The sequence below is a fragment of the Canis lupus genome, chromosome 19, assembly GCF_048164855.1.
Source record: "Canis lupus baileyi chromosome 19, mCanLup2.hap1, whole genome shotgun sequence".
NCBI lineage: Eukaryota > Metazoa > Chordata > Mammalia > Carnivora > Canidae > Canis > Canis lupus.
In genome coordinates, this window is record NC_132856.1 from 46,907,359 (window position 1) to 46,926,140 (window position 18,782).

At 52.5% G+C, this 18,782-nt stretch overlaps 1 protein-coding gene across 2 annotated transcripts; it reads right to left on the minus strand.

The window, feature by feature from the left end:
- Positions 1–1,238: 1,238 nt before the first annotated feature.
- On the minus strand, positions 1,239–17,440 carry NIBAN3 (niban apoptosis regulator 3). Of its 2 annotated transcripts, none has more exons than XM_072786801.1 (15): positions 17,193–17,440; positions 15,482–15,612; positions 12,997–13,122; positions 12,332–12,446; positions 10,324–10,491; positions 9,634–9,749; positions 9,456–9,560; positions 9,100–9,262; positions 8,323–8,513; positions 7,284–7,442; positions 6,159–6,275; positions 5,967–6,074; positions 4,763–4,889; positions 3,299–3,382; positions 1,239–1,797 (listed from the first exon to the last, which is right to left on the minus strand). In XM_072786801.1, exons 1-15 carry the CDS (start codon positions 17,245–17,247, stop codon positions 1,691–1,693), a joined length of 1,872 nt encoding a protein of 623 aa, XP_072642902.1. In that variant the 5' UTR covers positions 17,248–17,440; the 3' UTR covers positions 1,239–1,690. The 2 variants fall into 2 exon arrangements, with proteins under 2 accessions (XP_072642902.1, XP_072642903.1); XM_072786802.1 differs by having other exon boundaries at positions 4,763–4,874; positions 17,193–17,439.
- Positions 17,441–18,782: the final 1,342 nt, after the last annotated feature.

Sequence of the window (18,782 nt, forward strand, 5' to 3'; positions counted from 1 at the left end):
TTTTCTTAGAAATGCTACCCGGGGATTGCTTCCCAAGACTCTGGCGTACTTTCCAATTGCTTGGGTTTGTGTCATTCTTAAAAATTACGTTTTAAGAAGGATGCTCGGATGTACATTTATTAATATGGTGGTCGGGAGGAGAAGAGTCAATGTTCAGTAAAATTCAGGGCACAGGTAGTGTGTCCTTGAGCTCAAAGGACAGTAGGGTCTGAACCTAAGGAAAAGGTGGGCTTCACCCCAAAAGCTCCAAATCTCCCAGCTTGGCTAACAGAATTGGTCATACTTGCCCTTCCTCCTCCCCATGCCCTTCTCCTTGTTCGTTCCCTTCTTCCAATTTCATTTCTCTCCTTTGCTTCTGTTCTCCATTTTTTTCTACAACAACCATTTTTACACAAGTTCAGTTTTTTTGCTGAGTATTTTGGAAACACACCTCAAATGTACTGGTTATATGACTGACTAAGGAGGTGAGGGAAGGATGTAGAGGAAAGGAATCAGGGCACCCTTGGTCGCTGCGGAATCTAAGTGGGGGCACACAGGGGGCTCTGCTTTTGGGGTATGTTTGAAACTTTCTGGAATAAAATGGCAAAAACAATTTTGCACTCTATGGACCTGACAAGGAAAGATCATTCATATTAAGTTAGAAAAACAGAGTGACAAGACACATCCCGTACCCTGATAAATTGACAAATGACTGGAAGATTTTAGAACCAAAAGCTAATAGTGATTTTCTCAAAGGTGGCAGGATGACAAGTTGTTGTTGCTTCAATTTTGCAGTTAACGTCATATCTTGGGTTAAAAATTTTAAAAACAAACAAACAAACAAACAAAAAAAACAGCTGTATGAGGGCCATGAAGCACAAATGTATCTCAGAGGTTTGAGTTGGAGGGTGAAGTCAGGAAAAGTGAAGAGAATCTTTCTATTGGGGAGGCTGAAAACTCCAGGGTGGAATGGAAGGAAACCAACTCCACAGAGTGTGCACATTCCCCTCTGAAAGCTGAACCGAGAAAGACCCTGGGGAAATCCCTCCCGGAACCTACTCCGGAAGCAGCTGGAAGGCTTGTGATACAGAGAAGCTGCCAAACCCCGGGTAGACAGATGACTTTTCTGGCAAGCAGAGGGAAGTCAGCAAATCCTTCGCTCCCAGCTGGGAAACTTGAAACTGAGTTAAGATTTGGAGCAAATAAACAAACCCAAAAGGTCCACAGCATGCTAAGAATAAAAATACCAGTAACCTGTATAACAAAGCATTAATATCTTTAATATACAAAGAGTTATTAGAGATCAATAAGAAAAAGATAAAATCTCCTGAAGAGAAAGGTAGGTAAAAGCCATGAACAGGCAATTCACTTAAAAAAATAAAAGCACAAACATAAAAATGGCCAATAAACACATGTTTAGATTCAGTGTAATCATTAAGGAAATTCAAAATAAAACAATGAAATGTGTGTGTCTTTCAAATTGACTTTTGCTCTGTTAGGAAAATTTCTAGTGTTTGGAAAGGATATGGAGAATATGCACAAATGCTGCTGATGGGAGTGTAAAAAAAGACCAGCTTTTTCAGAGAGGAATGAGGTGGAGGTGGTATGAGGGTTATAAAAGGCTTGAAATGGTGCATATGCTTTGACTCTTAAATTCCACTAGCACACACTTATCCACTGCGAACGAATGAGGACAGAAGTGGCTGAAGACTTAGCTGCAGAATGTTCTCGGAGGAGGCAGCGGGCAGAAAGGCTGGACCTCAGCACCAGAGCCTGGCTGCCCGGGGCAAGTTCCTTTCTGAGCCTCAGCTTCCTCATCTGCAAAATACAAAGCGTCATAAGGATGCCAAAACACATCAAATGCCTGGCACATAATAAATGCTCAGTAAATGCAAGCCCAGCAAAAGAAGCTGAACAGAAAATTACAAGTGCCCAGAAGATAAGTGGGCCAAGGAGAGGAATAAAGTTTCAGAGAAAAGAAGCTAAAAACAGTTCCTGAACACACAAAAAGATGCTAATCTCATCTCCCAAAAAAGATGCTCACAATAATGATGCCAAGACACCGTTTTTCACTCAGAAGATCTGAGAAATCCTGAGTCAGCTGGTAGCCTGTGCAGCCTGGAGGGAAATGGGCCACTGGCACACAGGTGAGGGGTACCAGGTGGGACCACCCTGGTGGAGAGTGCTCTGGAGACTGCTGTTGAAACGCCAAACACAAATGCTCGAGACCCTGAGATTTCATACTGGGGGATTTACCCTTAGGGACCTGCACTTGCCAGGACAGTAGGTACCAGGTCATTCTCTACAGCAGTAACAGTTAGTTCAAAAGACTAGAAGCAAAATGGCCATCACTGGTTAGATTCTAGTCAAATAGATTAAGGGGCCCCATTTGTAATCCCTCATCCTCAATTGTGATTCCCCAGATATTCTGACATCCGGAAGTCTTCCTAAGGCAGTTTAATCTTCATTTATCCCAGTACATGTGAATATTCTTCAGTTTATATACAGTGATCGACTACAGGATTTATCCCAGATCAGCAGCATGTTAGTTAGCTACTGCTGCGTAACAAATAACTCTAAAAGTTAGCACACATTATCTCAGAATTTCTGTGGGTCATATAGAAGCCACTTAGTTGGGTGGCTTCACAAGGCTCTCAGAATAGCAAGTCTCAAGGGGATTGAGGTGTGAGCTGTTCCAGAATCCTTGCACCTGCCCTGGGTTCTGAATATCCAGATCATAGCCGTCCTGCCCACTGGTCTGCTTCTAGTTGGACCAGTTGTTTTCTGCCCCATTTCAGAGAAGTCCCCATGATGCATTTCCATCTTACAGCTGGAGCTGAGGATCCCTGCACCAGCAGCAATGCCAGCCCCAGCCCAACATGCATTTACTGCTCCAACAAAGAGCTCACTGTAGGATCCTGTAGTAGGAGGGCAGGCTGCCCTGGCCCTGAGCATGGCTCCCTGTACCCATCTCCCAGAGCAGCCCTCACTTGTGGTAGACCCAAGGCCCCCATCACCAGAATCTCCCCTTGCAGTGTTGGGAACTGGTAGCTGCTGGGAGAGACTCCACAGAGTCCTGGCAAGACGAAATGGGACACCAATTGATGTCCATGTCAGAGGGTACCTCTGTGGCTCAGACAAACACTTGCTCCCCATTGCCCTTGTTCACCATAGCTTGGCCAACCCTCTGGGTCAGGATGTAAGGTATACGCTGTTCCACCCAGGAATCCACACTTAGAACCATCCCTTACACCCCATAGGAGGTCCCCTGCCCCCCAACAATTTAGCAGAATGGCCCAAGAGCTTATGAGGTGCTCACCTACTCCTGTCTGGTCCCATGGGGCCGCTGAGCAACCATCCAAAGTGCAGGACACGTCACTGACACGGAGGGCCTTTTTCAATTCTAAAGCAAAAGATAAACCCTTGGACCCACCTGGGGATTCCATGCATTCTCTCAGAGAGGCCACAGGAGGGCAAAGGATGGGAGGAAATGTCTCAACCAGGAACCCAAAATGAGTGATTCAAGTAAGCCTCTTTCCATACTGTGCCCATGGCAGACATCGCTAGCTGATCCCCACACCTTCACTGCGCTGCCTACCAGCCCCACTTGCCAACACAGCACTCTGAGCAGACATTGCAAGTCAATTAATGTTGGAGTGACACTAAGGACATGTAAAATCTCTAAGAACAGAAGCTCTCTAAGGTTTTTTTTTTTTTTCTCCAATTAGAGAATAATTTTTTTTTTTTTTCTACTTAAAATGCCCCTTTTTAAGGGAACTTAGTTCTTTTTGTTTGGATGCCCAAAGACCAAGGACATCTGCATCCTTACTTCCTGGCTCCCCAAATCCTACCGTCTTTGGCTTTCTCCCATCATCTCCAACTGCTCCTTCTGTGTCCCTTCTTCCTCTGTGTCCTTCAAATAGAGGCTTTTCAGGACCCCACTTATTCCTGTATACACTGTCCCCAGTGTTGCGGCCCCACTTGTAGACTCAGCAATGCCCAGCCCAACCACCTCAGACTCCCACCTCAGCCTCATACCTGGGCTCTATACACTTGTTTGCTGCCCCTGAGTCCATCCTTTGCCTCCAGAACTGTGCCCTCAGCTTCCTGCCTGGCTTCCAATCTGGTCACTGCTGCCCTCTGCTCACACACCCTTCATGGCTCCCCAGTGCCCGCTCAATAAAGCTTAACCTCCTCTGCCTGTTATTCCAGGCCCTGCACACCTGCCCTGGCAGCCTCCAGCCTCCTCTCTTTCCATTCTCCTCCATGTTCTCTGCATCAGCCACATGGAGGCCCTGACAGTCCCTCAATCTCACATGGCTCATCCCAGCACACATCTCTGCAGTCTCAGGCATTGGGTCATGAGCAACTAATGAAGTAAGAAGGAGAAGAGATGGTTCTAGAGCTACTCTCCAGCCCGGAAGATTCAAGAATCCTTGGGGCTTTAATGCCAGCCCAGAAAAAAAAAAAAAAAAAAAAAGAGTGGTTGCTGAATGAATAAATATGCATGTCCACCCCCAGTTTCTGAATTTTGCCTCCTTCCTTTCATCCTAAGAACTCCTATACACCCCTCACAACCTTGTTCCAATACTCCCTCCTTTAGGAACTTCCATCACTGCCCCTCAAAGACTCACTCACCCCAGTCCCCATTTGTCCCAGTCCTACCCTCAGCCAAAGGGCTAATGTTGACCAGAAGTAAGAGGCGATGGGGAGCCTGGCAGAACATGGTATACACAGCCAGGGGTCACCAGGCTTCCTTGAGCCATAGAGGAATGGGGCTCACCTCCATTGATCCTCTGAAGCAGGACCCCCTGGACAATGTCTTCATAGATGCCTTCGAGGGTCAGGGCCGGGCTACCCACAGCAAGGACGTCTCCTTCTAACTCAAGCAGATCCTGGAAGAGAGGCAGCTGAGGGGCTGGGCTGGACAGGAGGGCTGCAATGTTGACCCTGATTAGCTGGCAGGGGGCGGGGGGCGCCTTGGGTCTAAATGTCCTCATCTATAACATGGCCTCTGTGATCCATCCTCCCTCAGGGTGTTGTGGGGACTGATGAAACCCAGCCCATCATATCTCAAAGGGAATAGTGCAGTATCTCTGCTAGCCCTCCCATCCAACTTCTTCTCCGAGAGGATCTCATCAGCACCTGCCCGATGCCCCTGTGTGACCAGGCCCCTGTGACCTTCTCTCTCACCCTCTCCCCATGCCCTCACTCACTGAGTTCCAGCCATACGTGCCTCCTCACTATTCCTCCCACACACAAGCATGGTCCTACCTCAGGGCCTTTGCACATGCTGTGCCTTCTGCCTGGACCACCCTTCCCCGGGACATGGCTCATGCCCTCGGTACTCTGCTTCTTAGGGAGAGCCTCCTGGACCACCCGGAAAACCTCCCAACATACATACCTTCCCTCTTTGCCTCCTCCCTTCTCTGAAGCCTGTGTCACCCACTGATATGCGTTGCTTGGGCCCCCACCCTGGCTCTCAAATAACAGATGCCGAGCACTCTCTTGGGAGAAGCAGAGGGCATTGAGGAAGCCCAGAAGAGTCATCCAACCCGGCCATAGGGCTCAGGGCACAATAATCTCTTATCATCACAGTGGCTCTGAAGGAGCGAGCACTCTGTCCACTGTATAGAAAGACACAGACAGGGACGCCTGGGTGGCTCAGCGGTTGAGCATCTGCCTTTGACTCAGGACGTGATCCTGGGGTCCGGGATCGAGTCCCACATTGGGGTCCCTGCATGCAGCCTGCTTCTCCCTCTACCTGTGTCTCTGCCTCTCTCTCTCTGTCTCTCATGAATGAATAAATAAAATATTTTTAAAGAAGAAAGGAAAGAAAGAAAGAAAGAAAGAAAGAAAGAAAGAAAGAAAGAAAGGAAGGAAGGAAGGAAGGAAGGAAGGAAGGAAGGAAGGAAGGAAGGAAGGAAGGAAGGACACAGACACTTAGTTGTCCTCTAGGATGTGCCCCTGCGTGCCCCATTACTCACCACTTTGCAGCTCCACTCCCGCTGGCTCAACACAAAGGGCAAGAAGATGCAGAGCAGCCACCCGCGGATGAACTCCCTCTGTGCCGAGCTGCTGTCGGATTGGAACTTCTGCAGGACACACACGTGGCTGGTCCAGTGGCCAGCTGAGCACCCAGGCCCACTGCCGTGCCCCCCTCCCCCAGCGGACCTCACCTTCAGCACACGGCCCCTGACTTTCTCCAGCTGCTGGGCAGCCTGGGTGCAGTTGAGGGCTGTGGTCAGACACTCGTCCGCCAGCTGGAGGAAGGTGGCCACAGAGTCAGCCATAAGCTGCAGGAAGAGTAACTGATAAAACCCCTGGGAATCCATGCTCTGGCCTTATGGGCCCCGCACCTGCCTGGCTAACCCTTCTCAGCATCCAGACTGACCCAACCAGCCACTTTGCCCCAACCTCCTTTTTGTCTCAAGAAACGGCATCCCCCTCCACTCAGGACCTGGGAGTCATGCAATCAGTTGGAAGCTATATATAACCTAGCAGAAAGTGCCCTCCCCCCTGGAGGATGGTGCCAGGGTGCTCAGTCTGGGGAGCAGAGAGCTGGTCAGAGTTCAGCCTCCTTGGCTGAGTGCTCTTGTGCAGTGTACAAATTGAACAACTATACCGGGCAGCACTCAGTATTTGCAATCCCTGTCTCCTTCACTCACCATGTCAATTAGCAGGTCCTATTCTCTTGGCCTTCAAACACACCCCACTTCTGTCTACTGACAGCACCCATTCTGGTTCAGGTCTCCTTCCTGCCTACTCTACTCCTGTACCCAAGAACTCCCCTTCCCCACAGCATGCAGGGCTTCCTAAATCTTGAATCTGGTCACGCCCCTCCCCTGCTCACACATCTGCTATGGCTTCCCATTGCCCTCAGGGCAGTGCTTGGCCCCTTAGCCCCACATTCAAGTCCCTGACCCATCTGTCCATATCTTGCTGGCATATCTCCCACCTTTCTGCCCTTGCTTGAAACCTACAACCCAATGTTTATCAATGGCTTCACTTCCCCCAAATGCAGACAAATTCCCTCACTTCCCAGAGCTGATCCACACTGCTCCCTCTACCCAGGACATACCCCACCCCTTTTATCCCCCTGTTGCCTCAGTTTGAAAGTCCTCTCCTCCTGGAGGTTCTCCTAACTCTGTGTGTTCCCACCACAGCCCTGTCTCCCACATGTGATCCCAGTGAAGGAGGCCAGGTCTATTGCCCTCATGGTCTCCCCAGCACATCCTTGGCACCTTTTCAGTGGGGGCTGCTCCCCTTGCCTGCCTCCTTGCAGCCTCCCGCTCCCCCCTCACCTGCTGTGCAAGATCCTGAGCCCCAAACATGAGGCTTCGTGTTCCAGAGAAGCCAAATGGCACCACCAGCTGACCCAGGCGGCCCTGGCTTCTCTCAGCCTCACGGTAGCAGGTCTGCATCAGCTCTGGGTCCCAGGGCATCTCCCCAAATGAGTAAACCTGGACTCCAGTGGCAGGCAGGTGAGAAAAACACCATCAGTTGATGGAAAAGCAGGGCCAAGGATCTCACAGCCAATTCATAGTAGGAGATATGCAAATGGAAACACATCCCACCTCAGTCATTACCCCCCAAAATGCATAATAAAAGTAACAGGTATGGTGTGATGGACATAAAACGGTGAAACCTGAAAAAAAAAAAGGCTAACATGCAGTTCTGGCATGACTGAGAGGAAACAAGCAATAGCCTTTGTCACATCTACACCCACCACCTGATGCCCCATCTATGCTGGGGGGCTCTGCGGCTGCAGAAATGGAGTAATTCAATATGGTCTTTGTCCTCAAGGAGCTCACAGAAAAGTTGGACATAAACTATAAACCACTACAGAGGTATGTAAACACCTCTATGAGGAAGGAAGCAGGTAGTTGTGGATGCAGAGAGGGAGCAGAGAGATTCCTGGAGGAGGTGATTATGAAGTGAAAGTTTAATGAATTGAGGTTTTCCTGGCACTCGGTAAGTGATCATTTAATATCAAAAGAACTGAGGTGGCCTGCAGGGAGCAGAGTTCACTGGCTTAGGGGATGGGGTGGACTCTAACAACAAAGGAATGGGAACAGGAGGAATTTGAGGGTAGGTGACTCAAGACCCATGTTGCTAAAATGCTACTCTTGTCACTTTACTCCTCCCCCCAACCATGTTTTAAACTGTGCCCCCAATGACCATAGCATGGTGGTCTACAATAAGTAAAAAGCAACCTAGAACAAAGTTCAGAAAAGGTTTTCGAGAGAGGTTTTTCAACTGGAAAGATGAAACAATTTACATGACGCTTCTGTAAAGCTAGCACACTGCCTGTTCATCCCCCACCCCCAAACTGGAGCTCACCTCCTTGCGCAGCCACGTGCCAGAGGAGCTCCCACGCAGGTGGCGGGACAGGCGGTCCATGCCCTGAGCTAGGAGGGTCTGCACTGCTGAGAGAACGGCTTCCATGGTGCTCAGCAGCTTTTGAGTGACCAGGGACAGCTGTGTGTCCACCTTCCTGCACAGGCACGACTCTAGAGGGCCCTGGACCTGGACTGGGAGTGGAAGATACTGGCCTGGATCTCCTCCACAAGGTGCTCGCGGGTAGAGGCAGCCATGGGCCAACAGGAGGAGGGCAGGAGCTCAGACTCTGGGCACCCTCGTCTACCTTGTTACACAGGAGAAAACTGAGGCTTTGAGTCTGGCAGCATCCAGCTCAAAGTCGCACACGCCAGAGGCCGAGTCTGGATTACGAGCAGAGTGGGAGCCTCTGCCATCTGCCGGGGGTATCCCGGGTCAGGTCGGCCACTGCCTGTTTCCCGACTGGGTGTCCCTGGCTCCATCCGTAGCCTAACGCCCTACCTCGCCCGGACTTCCCTCTGGACGCTGCCCCTGTCTCGCAGGCCACGCCCTGACTCCCACTGACCCCGGGTCTCTCGTGCCCTTCCTTTCTCCCCCCACCCCCACCCCACCCCGCCTGCCCTGTGTGTCTCAGGGCGGGGATTCTCCGCCCGACCCCTTATACCCACCCGGTTCCCCTTCTACCAGTCAGGCTCCCGGCCCCGCCCCTCCCTGCCCAGGCCCCGCCCCCGTCTGCCCAGGCCCCGCCCCCATGTGCCAGGCCCCGCCCCCAGGCCTCACCCCGCAGCCTCCCCGCCAGGCGCTCCCGCTGCCGCAGTATCTGGTCCACGTCGGGGCGGATGGTTTTCTCCAGGACCGTGAGCAGCTCGTCTTTTTCCGGCTGGAAGGCGCGGAGTCCGGCGGAGGCCCCGGCCAGGACGGCGGCGTGCACCGCGTCTAGGAGCTGTCCCGCCCGGCCGAGGGGACCCCACGGGCCAGTGGCGTGGAAGGGAGCGGACATGGGGCGCGGGTGCGGGGACAGAGAGATGGAGACGCAGAGAGACGGGGAGAGAGTTTAGGGGCCAGTCGCGAGGAGGGGCAAGGTGGGCCCCCGGGTCCGTCCCGCATCGGCCCGACCTCCGCGACCCCGCGCGTACCTCGATCCAGGCCCAGGCACGGTGGCGGCCCGCGCCCCGCAGGCCGGGCAGCGTCTGGGCTCGCAGCGCAGGCAGCAGCTCCCGCATCAGCACCCCGGTCAGCACCTGCGGGAGAGGGAACCGTGGGCGCCCCGGCAGGCCTAGAGGGGTCCCGGGGGCGGCCTTGCGCGGCACTGACCTCGGCGTCCGAGCCCAGGGTCACGTCGTCGCCGCCAAAGTGGCCTTGGTGCTGCCGATAGAGTCTTACGGCGTCCAGGAAGGCGCGGGCGGCGGGGGCCTTACTGCGCTGCAGGACTGCGGGGGCAGCTCCTCAGTGTCAGCCCACTCCTCCCCTGCTCGCACCTCCGCCTGGCTCCCCACGACCCGGGGAGGAAGCCTCCTCACCCAGTACCGGAGCACCCGAGGCTCACCCATCTCCAGACCCTTGCACAAGCAGTGCCTTCTGCAGGGAACACGGTGCCCGAGGACATCACCAGCCCATAAGGCACCTTTATAATATGATTTAGGAAAAAGCATCCTCTGGTAGACAGTCACAGCCGCTCCACATAAGTACATTTGTGCACTCAACAACCTGCTCAACATGTGTCGGTCCTGTTCCCCTTCTTCACCTGGCTGGCCCCTTATCCTTGTCAGACCCCCGGCTGGACATCCCGCCTCCGAGTAGCCCTCTCTGACCTCCCAGGCTAAGCTCCCACAGGGCTGCGTCCCCATCGCAGCCCTGGTCACTAATAACTACCTATGGTTGCTTCTGTCTCCCACCACCCCAATCCATTTCATAAATAAGAAAACTAGAAATTGGAGACAACTCCATAGCCAGCAGGGGCAGGACTCCAAGACCCACGGCTCTCTGAGCTTTCCCAGGGCCCACCTGTGCCACGAAGCCGGATGCCGCCCTGCAGGGCTAGCCTCCAGGCGCGCTGTGCTTCCCTCGAGGCTGCAGAGAAACAGAGGTGCCGGCGGAAGGGGTGCTGCAGGAACAGGGGGAAGGTCACCGGCATTTCCAGGAGGGGGTCAGGCTCTTCCTGTGTATGATCTCCTGCAAGCAGACAGTGGAGATTGTGTCTTCATTCACTCACTCACTCCACAATCATTCGTTCACTAAAAGAAAACACCCATGAAATGCTTAGAGGAGCCCCCGGCATGGGCAGTTGGCTCGATAAGCATGAGCCGTGCTATCATAACTGTGCTATCCTTGTTCAAGCTCAGACCCAGAGGGAGGTGAGCCCAGGGCAGACACCGACCATCCATCCCAGCAGTTTCTGAGCTTCAGCATCCTCCTTAACACAGAGGCCTGGGCAGCCACTGCCATTCTAGCTGAGTTGGCAAGTGATCTGAGCCCTGCTTACCAATTCATAGTGAGGGGTGGGGGGTGGGGGAGGGGGGTCAGCCAGGTCCAGATCAAAACCCTGCCAAATCATTTGCTAGCTCTATACATAGGTGCAGTTTTTTTTTTTATCTGAACCTTGGGTGTCCTGCCTGTGAAATGGGCTTCAAAGTGATACCAATGACCTCCTGATGGGACAAAATGAGTGAATTTCTTTTCAATTAATTTACTTGGGGTTGTCCTAAATCCTCAGTGTTTGGTTCTGATTTCCAGAGCCATACCTGGGATATGCAGTGAAATGCAGTCATCCAGAAAGTAGAAATCCCTGATCACCCTGGTCCTTCAGCCGCAGTGCCCAGAGGTAATAATAGCCTTTAACACTTTGGGGGACGTTACTCCAGATCTTAAAATCCACACAAAGTGTGTGAGGCGGGCTTTTGTGACAAGATGGAGTTTTTTGCTCTTGCATATGTCTGGGGCACCTTCGGCTGCTTACACCGCTATCCTTTCTAAGGGTTAGACCATCGTTTATTTAATCAACCCCTGAAGGATGGGTATCTGGATGGATTTTGATATTTTCAACAGCATCATCATTTCTGCGAACTGTCTTTATTGCTACATCTTTGCATCACTTGGGGGCAGGATAGCTTCACCGTGAAGCAGAAGTGAGATTCTGGTCCTGACAGTCCTCAGCCTCGGTGTCCTCGGCTGTGAAATGGGGTAGTTAGTGATGGGGCCGGCTGTTGGTCAGACTCAGTGAGATAACACAAGCCCCGTGCTGAGCACTCGTCATACATATGCCACCAGTCCAATAATGCAGTTCCTTTCCCTATTCCTGCACAGTGTTGTGATAATGAAAGAGGGGGGCTGGAGGGAGAGAAAGGAGGAGGGGAGGGAGGGAAAACCCTCCTGGAAATGCTGGGTTGAACAACACATCCTGCAGCAAATCTGTGTGATTTTCCCACCCACCAGTGCCCATATCCCCACATGCTTGCTGACACCAGGTTTTATTGTTTTTAGCCTTGCTACTTTGATTCTGGTCCAATGTTTTTTTTCTTTTTTTAAGATTTATTTATTTATTTATGATAGACATAGAGGGAGAGAGAGGCAGAGACAAAGGAGGAGGGAGAAGCAGGCTCCATGCTGGGAGCCTGACGCGGGACTCGATCCCAGGACTCCAGGATCACGCCCTGGGCCAAAGGCAGGTGCCAAACCACTGAGCCACCCAGGGATCCCCTGGTCCAATGTTCTAATTCTCCTTCTCTCTCTGGTGAGAGTGGATATTTCTCTTGCTAGAGCTGGGGTGCACACCAAAGGTAATGCTACCCCCCGGGGACACTTGGCAATGTCTGGAGATATTTTTGATTGTCACCCTTCGCATAGGGGGTTGCTCCTGGCATCACGTGGGTGGAGGCCAGGGATGCTGTTCAACATCCTGTAATGTACAGGGTTCCCCCCCTTTCCTGCAAAGAATGATTTGGCCCCAACTGTCAACAATCCTAAGGTTTAAAAAAAAAAAACAAACCTGCTCTTGAGGTCCCAGGGACCTTACCTGAGGAGACTGGACAGAGAGTGTCCAACAGGTGGAGATATTCACGCTGGGAAGTCAGGACAGTATACCCTGTCAAGGTCATGGAGCCCAGGGGATGGCCCCCATTTTCATATTCCTATGAAAGGCATCCAAAGAACCAGCTTGCGACAGGTCTAAACTGTGGCTTCTATGTCCTAACTGGATCAGGGGAAGGTTTAGGGTTGGCTAGGGAAGTCCCCCTGTCCCTCTCATGTAGTCAAGCACCCAGCACTCACTATGTGCTAGGCTAGTCCTAAATATTGTATGAGGATTATCTCATTGAATCCTCACAACCCCTTGTGGCCTGGGCCACCATCATCCCATTTCACAGAGGTGGAAACTGAGTCCCAAGGGCACAAATGACCTGCCCGAATTCCCCAGCCAGATGGGATGCACAAACGTCCTCCCAGTTTCAACCTCAGCTCTGCTGATGACCATGAGAAAATTCCCACTCTTGGACCTCAGTTTACCTACCCAGCCCAGCAGGACCCAGTCACCCACCCCAAGCCAATCTCATAAGGATCCTTGATTCATATTAGGTAAATGAAGAAAAGAGAGAGGATCACATTGGGAGCTGGACCCCAAACCCATGCTGACAGGAGTGGGATGGTGAGGCCAGAAGGAAGGGACGAGGGCCACTTGCTTACCTCCCTGAGGCTGAACCACTCCAGGCGGCCATCCCCACGCAGGACACAGAAAATGGGCTGCCATCGGGGTGGGTGGCCCCCAAGCTGGGTCAGATGCCCTCGGTGTTCACGGACTCGGGGAAGCTTCTGCAGGAGGAGGGACCAGTGGATGTCAGGGGCAAAGACTGTTGTCCCCATGTCCATACCACCTGGAAAGCACCCCCCACCCCATCTCAGGTTCCACCAAGTACAGGGAGCTCGGGAGCTGCTGACATGGCACTGCTATCCTTTCTCACATGCTAACAGCATGCACTTGTTTGGGACACTTCCAAATACAAACTGACATAATGCCCCTTACAGTCCTGGGAGGCTGACAATTTGTCACTTGGAAGCAGGGCGTTCCCCACTTGAGCCTCCAATGAGACCCCAGCCCTGGTCAGCATCTTGATTGCAGCCTGTGAGAGACCCCAAAAGAAAGAACTCAGGAGGTTGTGTCTCGACTCCTGACCCACAGCCAACTGTAAGATAACACAAGTGTGTTGTTTCCAGCCACTGGTGGTGCCATGTGTCATTACACAACGTTAGCTAATACAAGTGGGATTGCTTGTTCAGGGAGCAGGTGCAGTTCACTTTCATGCGAAGCAGCTGGTCGTCTGTCCACAGACCCCCTCCCTGGGGCAGGGTGGAACATCACGTTGTTTTATTATCTTTGTTGCTCCTCTCACTACCTGGCCATCTGAATTGTGCACGTTTTGTTTCATCACTGGGTCCCAGAGCGAGGCCCAGTGCACAGATGGCACTCGATAAATATTCAATGAATAATTAACCGTATTTGTGATCTTTTCATTCTTTGATGGGGTGGTAGAAACTCAGGGGTTTGTTGAATGATTCTCCAGATTTTTCCTGAGGCCTGAGATTTTTCAGAATAATATTGTTAAAGCATTATTATAGAAATTATACATAAAATAAGAATTTTCTAAAATGTTCAAACTGAAGCAAGGGGGAAATCCCACCCCCTCCACCATGGCTCAAACCCCAAAGTCAACTGTGCCCAAGGCGCAGGTGGTAAGAACCTACAGGTGACAGAAGGTGCAGGTGGGGACCACACCTGGGGTCCCATGATGCCCCAAGTGGGACAGGGAGAGCCCAGGTGAGCTGTGTCCACAGTGCAGGGAGCCTCCAGCCCAGGACCAGGCACAGCTGGGAAAAGAGGCATCTGAGGGAAGTTGAAGAAGCTCAGAGTCGACTGGGGCAGGGACCCAGTGTCAGTAACCAGCACAGACTCTAGGTTCAGATCATGCTTTGCCTCTTGCTGGCAGAGTGACCTCAGGCAGGTCACCCTATCTCTCTGTGCCTCGGTTTCCTCACTGGTTGAAGACTCATTTCCCAGGCTGATGAAGGCTGGGTGAGTTGTTTAGAGCACATGGAGCCATTAGTTGGCTCAGGAGACATCTGGAGCCAGGCCAGGCAGCTCCACCCTCTTTTTTTTTTATTTTTTGAGATTTTATTTATTTATTCATGAGAGACATTCACAGAGAGGGAGGCAGAGACATAGGCAGACAGAGAAGCAGAGAGAGAAGCAGACTCCACGCAGGGAGCCCAATGCGGGACCCAATCCTGGGACTCCAAGATCATGCCCTGGGTCAAAGGCAGGCGCTCAACCGCCGAGCCACCCAGGCGTCCCAGCTCCACCCTCTTATGTTCCATCAACAAACTCTCCTGGAGCTTCTACTATGTATAGGCAACACATAAGCACAAGGGGTCTGGGGGAGTGAGTGGACAAGGCTGGCCCCTGCCCTCACAGGACAGACAAGTGAGGGAGGCAGATGTGTGACCCAAGGCTTCCCTGGAAAAGCAGCGGGACAGGGATCCCAGAGGAAGCACCCAACCCAGGAAGGGGCTGTGGTGATCAAGGAAGGCTTCTTGGAAGAAGAATGTCTGGAGCATGAGGAAGAACAGTAAGGGCACCAGGCAGAGCGCACCACATGTCCAAAGGCGTGAGGGTCCAATGGGCATGCCTCTTGCCCAATAGACAAGGCGAGGCTTCTCCAACTCCAGAGCTTTTGCACTGGCTGTGCCCTCTGCCTAGAATTCCCTTCCCACTCTGGGTTCCAGATCTGGTCCCTTCTCATCCTTTACATCTCAGCTCAGAGTGCCTTCCCTGAACCCCAACTCCCCGACCTCCCAACATGGCCTTTCATCTTGTCTCCATAGCAACCTATGGGAAGTTATCGTGCATCATGATATGTTAATGTGTTTGGTCATTTCTCCCCATATCAGACCATGACCCTGGGTGAGGGGAGAGGGGGCAGTGCGGTGTCCCCAGTGTCTAGCCTGGAACATGGTTTGCAGTAGGTACCCGGTGAATGTTCAAAGAATGAATCTTAATGGTCTCCCCAGGTCTTGGCGCCAGCTAGGGTCAAGGTGTAAGGAGGGCCCCCGACTGAACCAAAGCCCCCCACCCCAGCCTCCCTCACTCAGCACCCTCTTCCTTTGCGGCACCCACTTTACTGCGCATCAGCTGGCATCCGGCGGGCTCCCGGGGCTCCAGCTCACGGGAGATCTGTCGCAGGACAGAGGCTGCCAGTTGCCCGCGGTAGCAGGGCAGGAAGTTCCTCAGCAGGGCGTCCACCTGGCCTGCAGGGGCAAGGAGACGGTAAGGTAAGGCGTCCACCAGGCCCTGCAGGGGTCAGAACAGGCAAGGGAGGCCCCGTGTGAGCTCCCACCATCGCCCCAAAGCTGCCTAACAAGACATGCTCCAAATTCCACTCACCCTCCACAGGCTGTTTCTATCCACATGGGGGCCAGGTGGGGGGTTAGGGACTCAGGCTTAATTTATAACTGATGCAGAATGAACTTTACAATCTGACGCGCTTTGACACCTTTACGCACCCAAGAAACCATCACCACGATCAAGATAATGAACCCCCAAGTTTCCTCTTGCCCCTTCCCTGGGGAGAGTTTTGAAATCTTTTAAAAGCCTCACCCTAGCACAAGGGAACTTTCTGCATTCTGATCTAGGAAGTGATCACACAAGTTTCAAAGTCCTTCAAACTGTTCCCCAAAGATGTGTGCACTTGGCTAAATGTAAAACGTAAATCCAAACTGCTGCGTGGAATGTGGACCCAATGGCTGGAGCTTTAGCAGTTATTGTGCACCATGAGGTGGGTTTGGGCACAGAAGCCACATGTGGCAGGAGGAATTCAGGTGTCTAACTTTTATCAGCCTGCCCACCACTGTACCTCTCTATAGGCAAGAGAAATAAATCTTTATCTTGTTTAAGCCACTATAGAAAAAAAAATACATGGCATAAAGTAACTTACTGAATCCTTACAATGGTTCCACAACTAGACATTGTTGCTATCCCTGTTTTACAGGTGAGAGAATGAGACCTAGACAGCTGACGTCATTTGCCCAAGGCCACCCAGCGAGTGAGGGCAGGGCCATGGTGTGAACTTGAATGGTCGGTCTCAAGTGTTTGCAAGACACACCACATGCCTGTACACATGCTGTTCCCTCTACCTGGGATGCTCTTCCCACATCTCCTACCCACCAACTCCATCACAATCCTCCCGCCCTGGCTTGGCCATCATCTCCATGGTGGGCAGTTACCTGCCTCTTCTTCCCTCCACTTGAGGAACCTATGGGGTTCCACTGCGTTCATCCGTCACCTGCCATTCCTGTAATGTAACTTGATCTTCTTTCTTGGTCCAGGTTATGAGCCCAGGAGAGTGGAACATTCTCAACCCCACTGTGTCCCCAGTACCCAGCATACAGTTGGTGCTCAACTATGTGAGGGCACCAGCCCCTCTCAGTCTCGAATCAGAAACTGAGCCTGTTTCCCCAGGGTCCCCATGCAGAGGCCCTGCTGGAACCTTCTCATCGAGGAAAATCAGCCCAGGAGATCTGGCTGGGCCTGGGACACCTCCCACCTGGTCCCTCGCCCTCCTCCTGAACCCATGCCCCAAATAGGGTTACCAGATTTACCAAATAAAAATACATGACACCAATTAAATTTGAATTTCAGAGAAATTAGGAACCATTTTTTAGCCTAAGTATGTTTCCATGCAAAATTTGGGACATACTTATACAAGAGTATTCACTACTTATCTGGAATTCCCATTAGTAGGCATCCTACTACTCTCAGACACTGTGTCTGACAACCTTAGCCCCAAACTCCACTTGCCCCACTCCCACCTCACCCCATGCTGGCTCACCCCTCAGGTGCTGCTGCTGCCGCTTGTCCAGGGGGCTCGAGGGCCGCCCACCCATCCTGCTGCCGTCTCTAGGGGCTCCCTTGAGAGCAAAGCAGACGCCACCTCCCCTCCCACAGCCCCGAGGTTTCTGGGCTCAGGGGCACCCCAGGAGCAGGGCAGCCGATGAGGGGCTTGGATGCTGCTGAGACCAGCTGCCTGGGCTCTGAAGCCAGAGCATAGCCCCTGTGTGAATGCATGTGTCGGGGTGGGAGGGGGAAGGAGCAAGGGAATGCCCACCCCACCCCTGCCCTGCCCCACCCCACCCTGCACCTGCGTCCTCCTAGTTCCCCTGGGGACAAGGCCTTCAGAGCTGCTGGTTTCTGCAGGGGCCACTGGGGCAGCCCCAGGGGTGGTTGGGAGTATGGAAGACTAGAATCCTAGCTTTGGAGGAGGGAGGCAGGGCCAACACCTGGCAGGACCAGCAGCAGTTGTTGGTGTGTGGGACAGGGGAGGGAGATGGGCAGGGACAGGGTGTCTAAACACCCGCTCCCTGCTTCCACTGTGCCTACCGCCTGCTGGGTGCTGCTGGGTGCTGAGTGGATCCAGCACTGACCCAGCCGCCAGCAACCCCCAGACCGGAGAAGCAGAGCTGGACAGACACCCCCAGTTCCTGGGGCCAGTGCTGGGGCAGGGGGATAGGGTGGGGGGGTGTTGGTGTGCCACAGATTGGTGGGACGTGCCCCCCTTGTGTTTGTTTTGTCAGCCTGTCCTCCATCAGTGCACATAGCACTGGACTTCGTCAGGTTAGCTGGATCTTCCTACGCCTTCACCTGTTTTTCCAGTGCCTGGCAGAGAGCAGCCCTCAGTTTGATGAAGGAAGAGAGGAAGGGTAGGAGCAGAGTCTGCTCCAGGCTGAAATATCATCAAATGTGACTCTCACAGGGTGTCAGACGAGGGGAATGTTGAGTTCCAGGGGCCGGAATGTGGATGTGATGACTGGAGCATGTGCAGCCCACCTTGGACCATAAGGTAAAACCCACATAATGACAATGACCCAACTACGATGTGGGAACCAGGGGTCCCAGAAGAGTTCATGACATTGCTCCATCAACCCTGGGTGGCATCCTTTCAGAAAAAAAGCTAACTCTCCATTTTGTTTAAGCCACCAGGAACATCTGACTGTAATCCTCACCAATGCCCCAGGTTCATGTCTTCTCTTGACAACCATCACTCGTTGCCAGACTGACTGTCATCCTTGAATGATGTGCCAGGGATGCAGAAGTGGGCAAAATGGACCATGGTCAGCCCCCATGGACCATCAGTTGGCACAGCAACAAAACGGTCAGATAATGTTAAAGGTAAGGAGGAAAAATGGAATGGGAAGAGGGAGAAAGTACCAGGGGTGGAGCATGATCAGGGAGGTGATGTTGTGCCTCAACCTAAAGCAAGTGAGGGCCCAAGTCATGCAAAAAGCTGGAGAAAAAAGAATATTGGGTAGTGCACATGCAAAGGCCCTGAGGTGGGGATTGTTTGACAGGTTCTGGCACAGCACAAGGTGGGTAGGCTGAAGGGAGGTGAGTGAGGGGCAGACACAAGCAGGTCTGAGCAGGG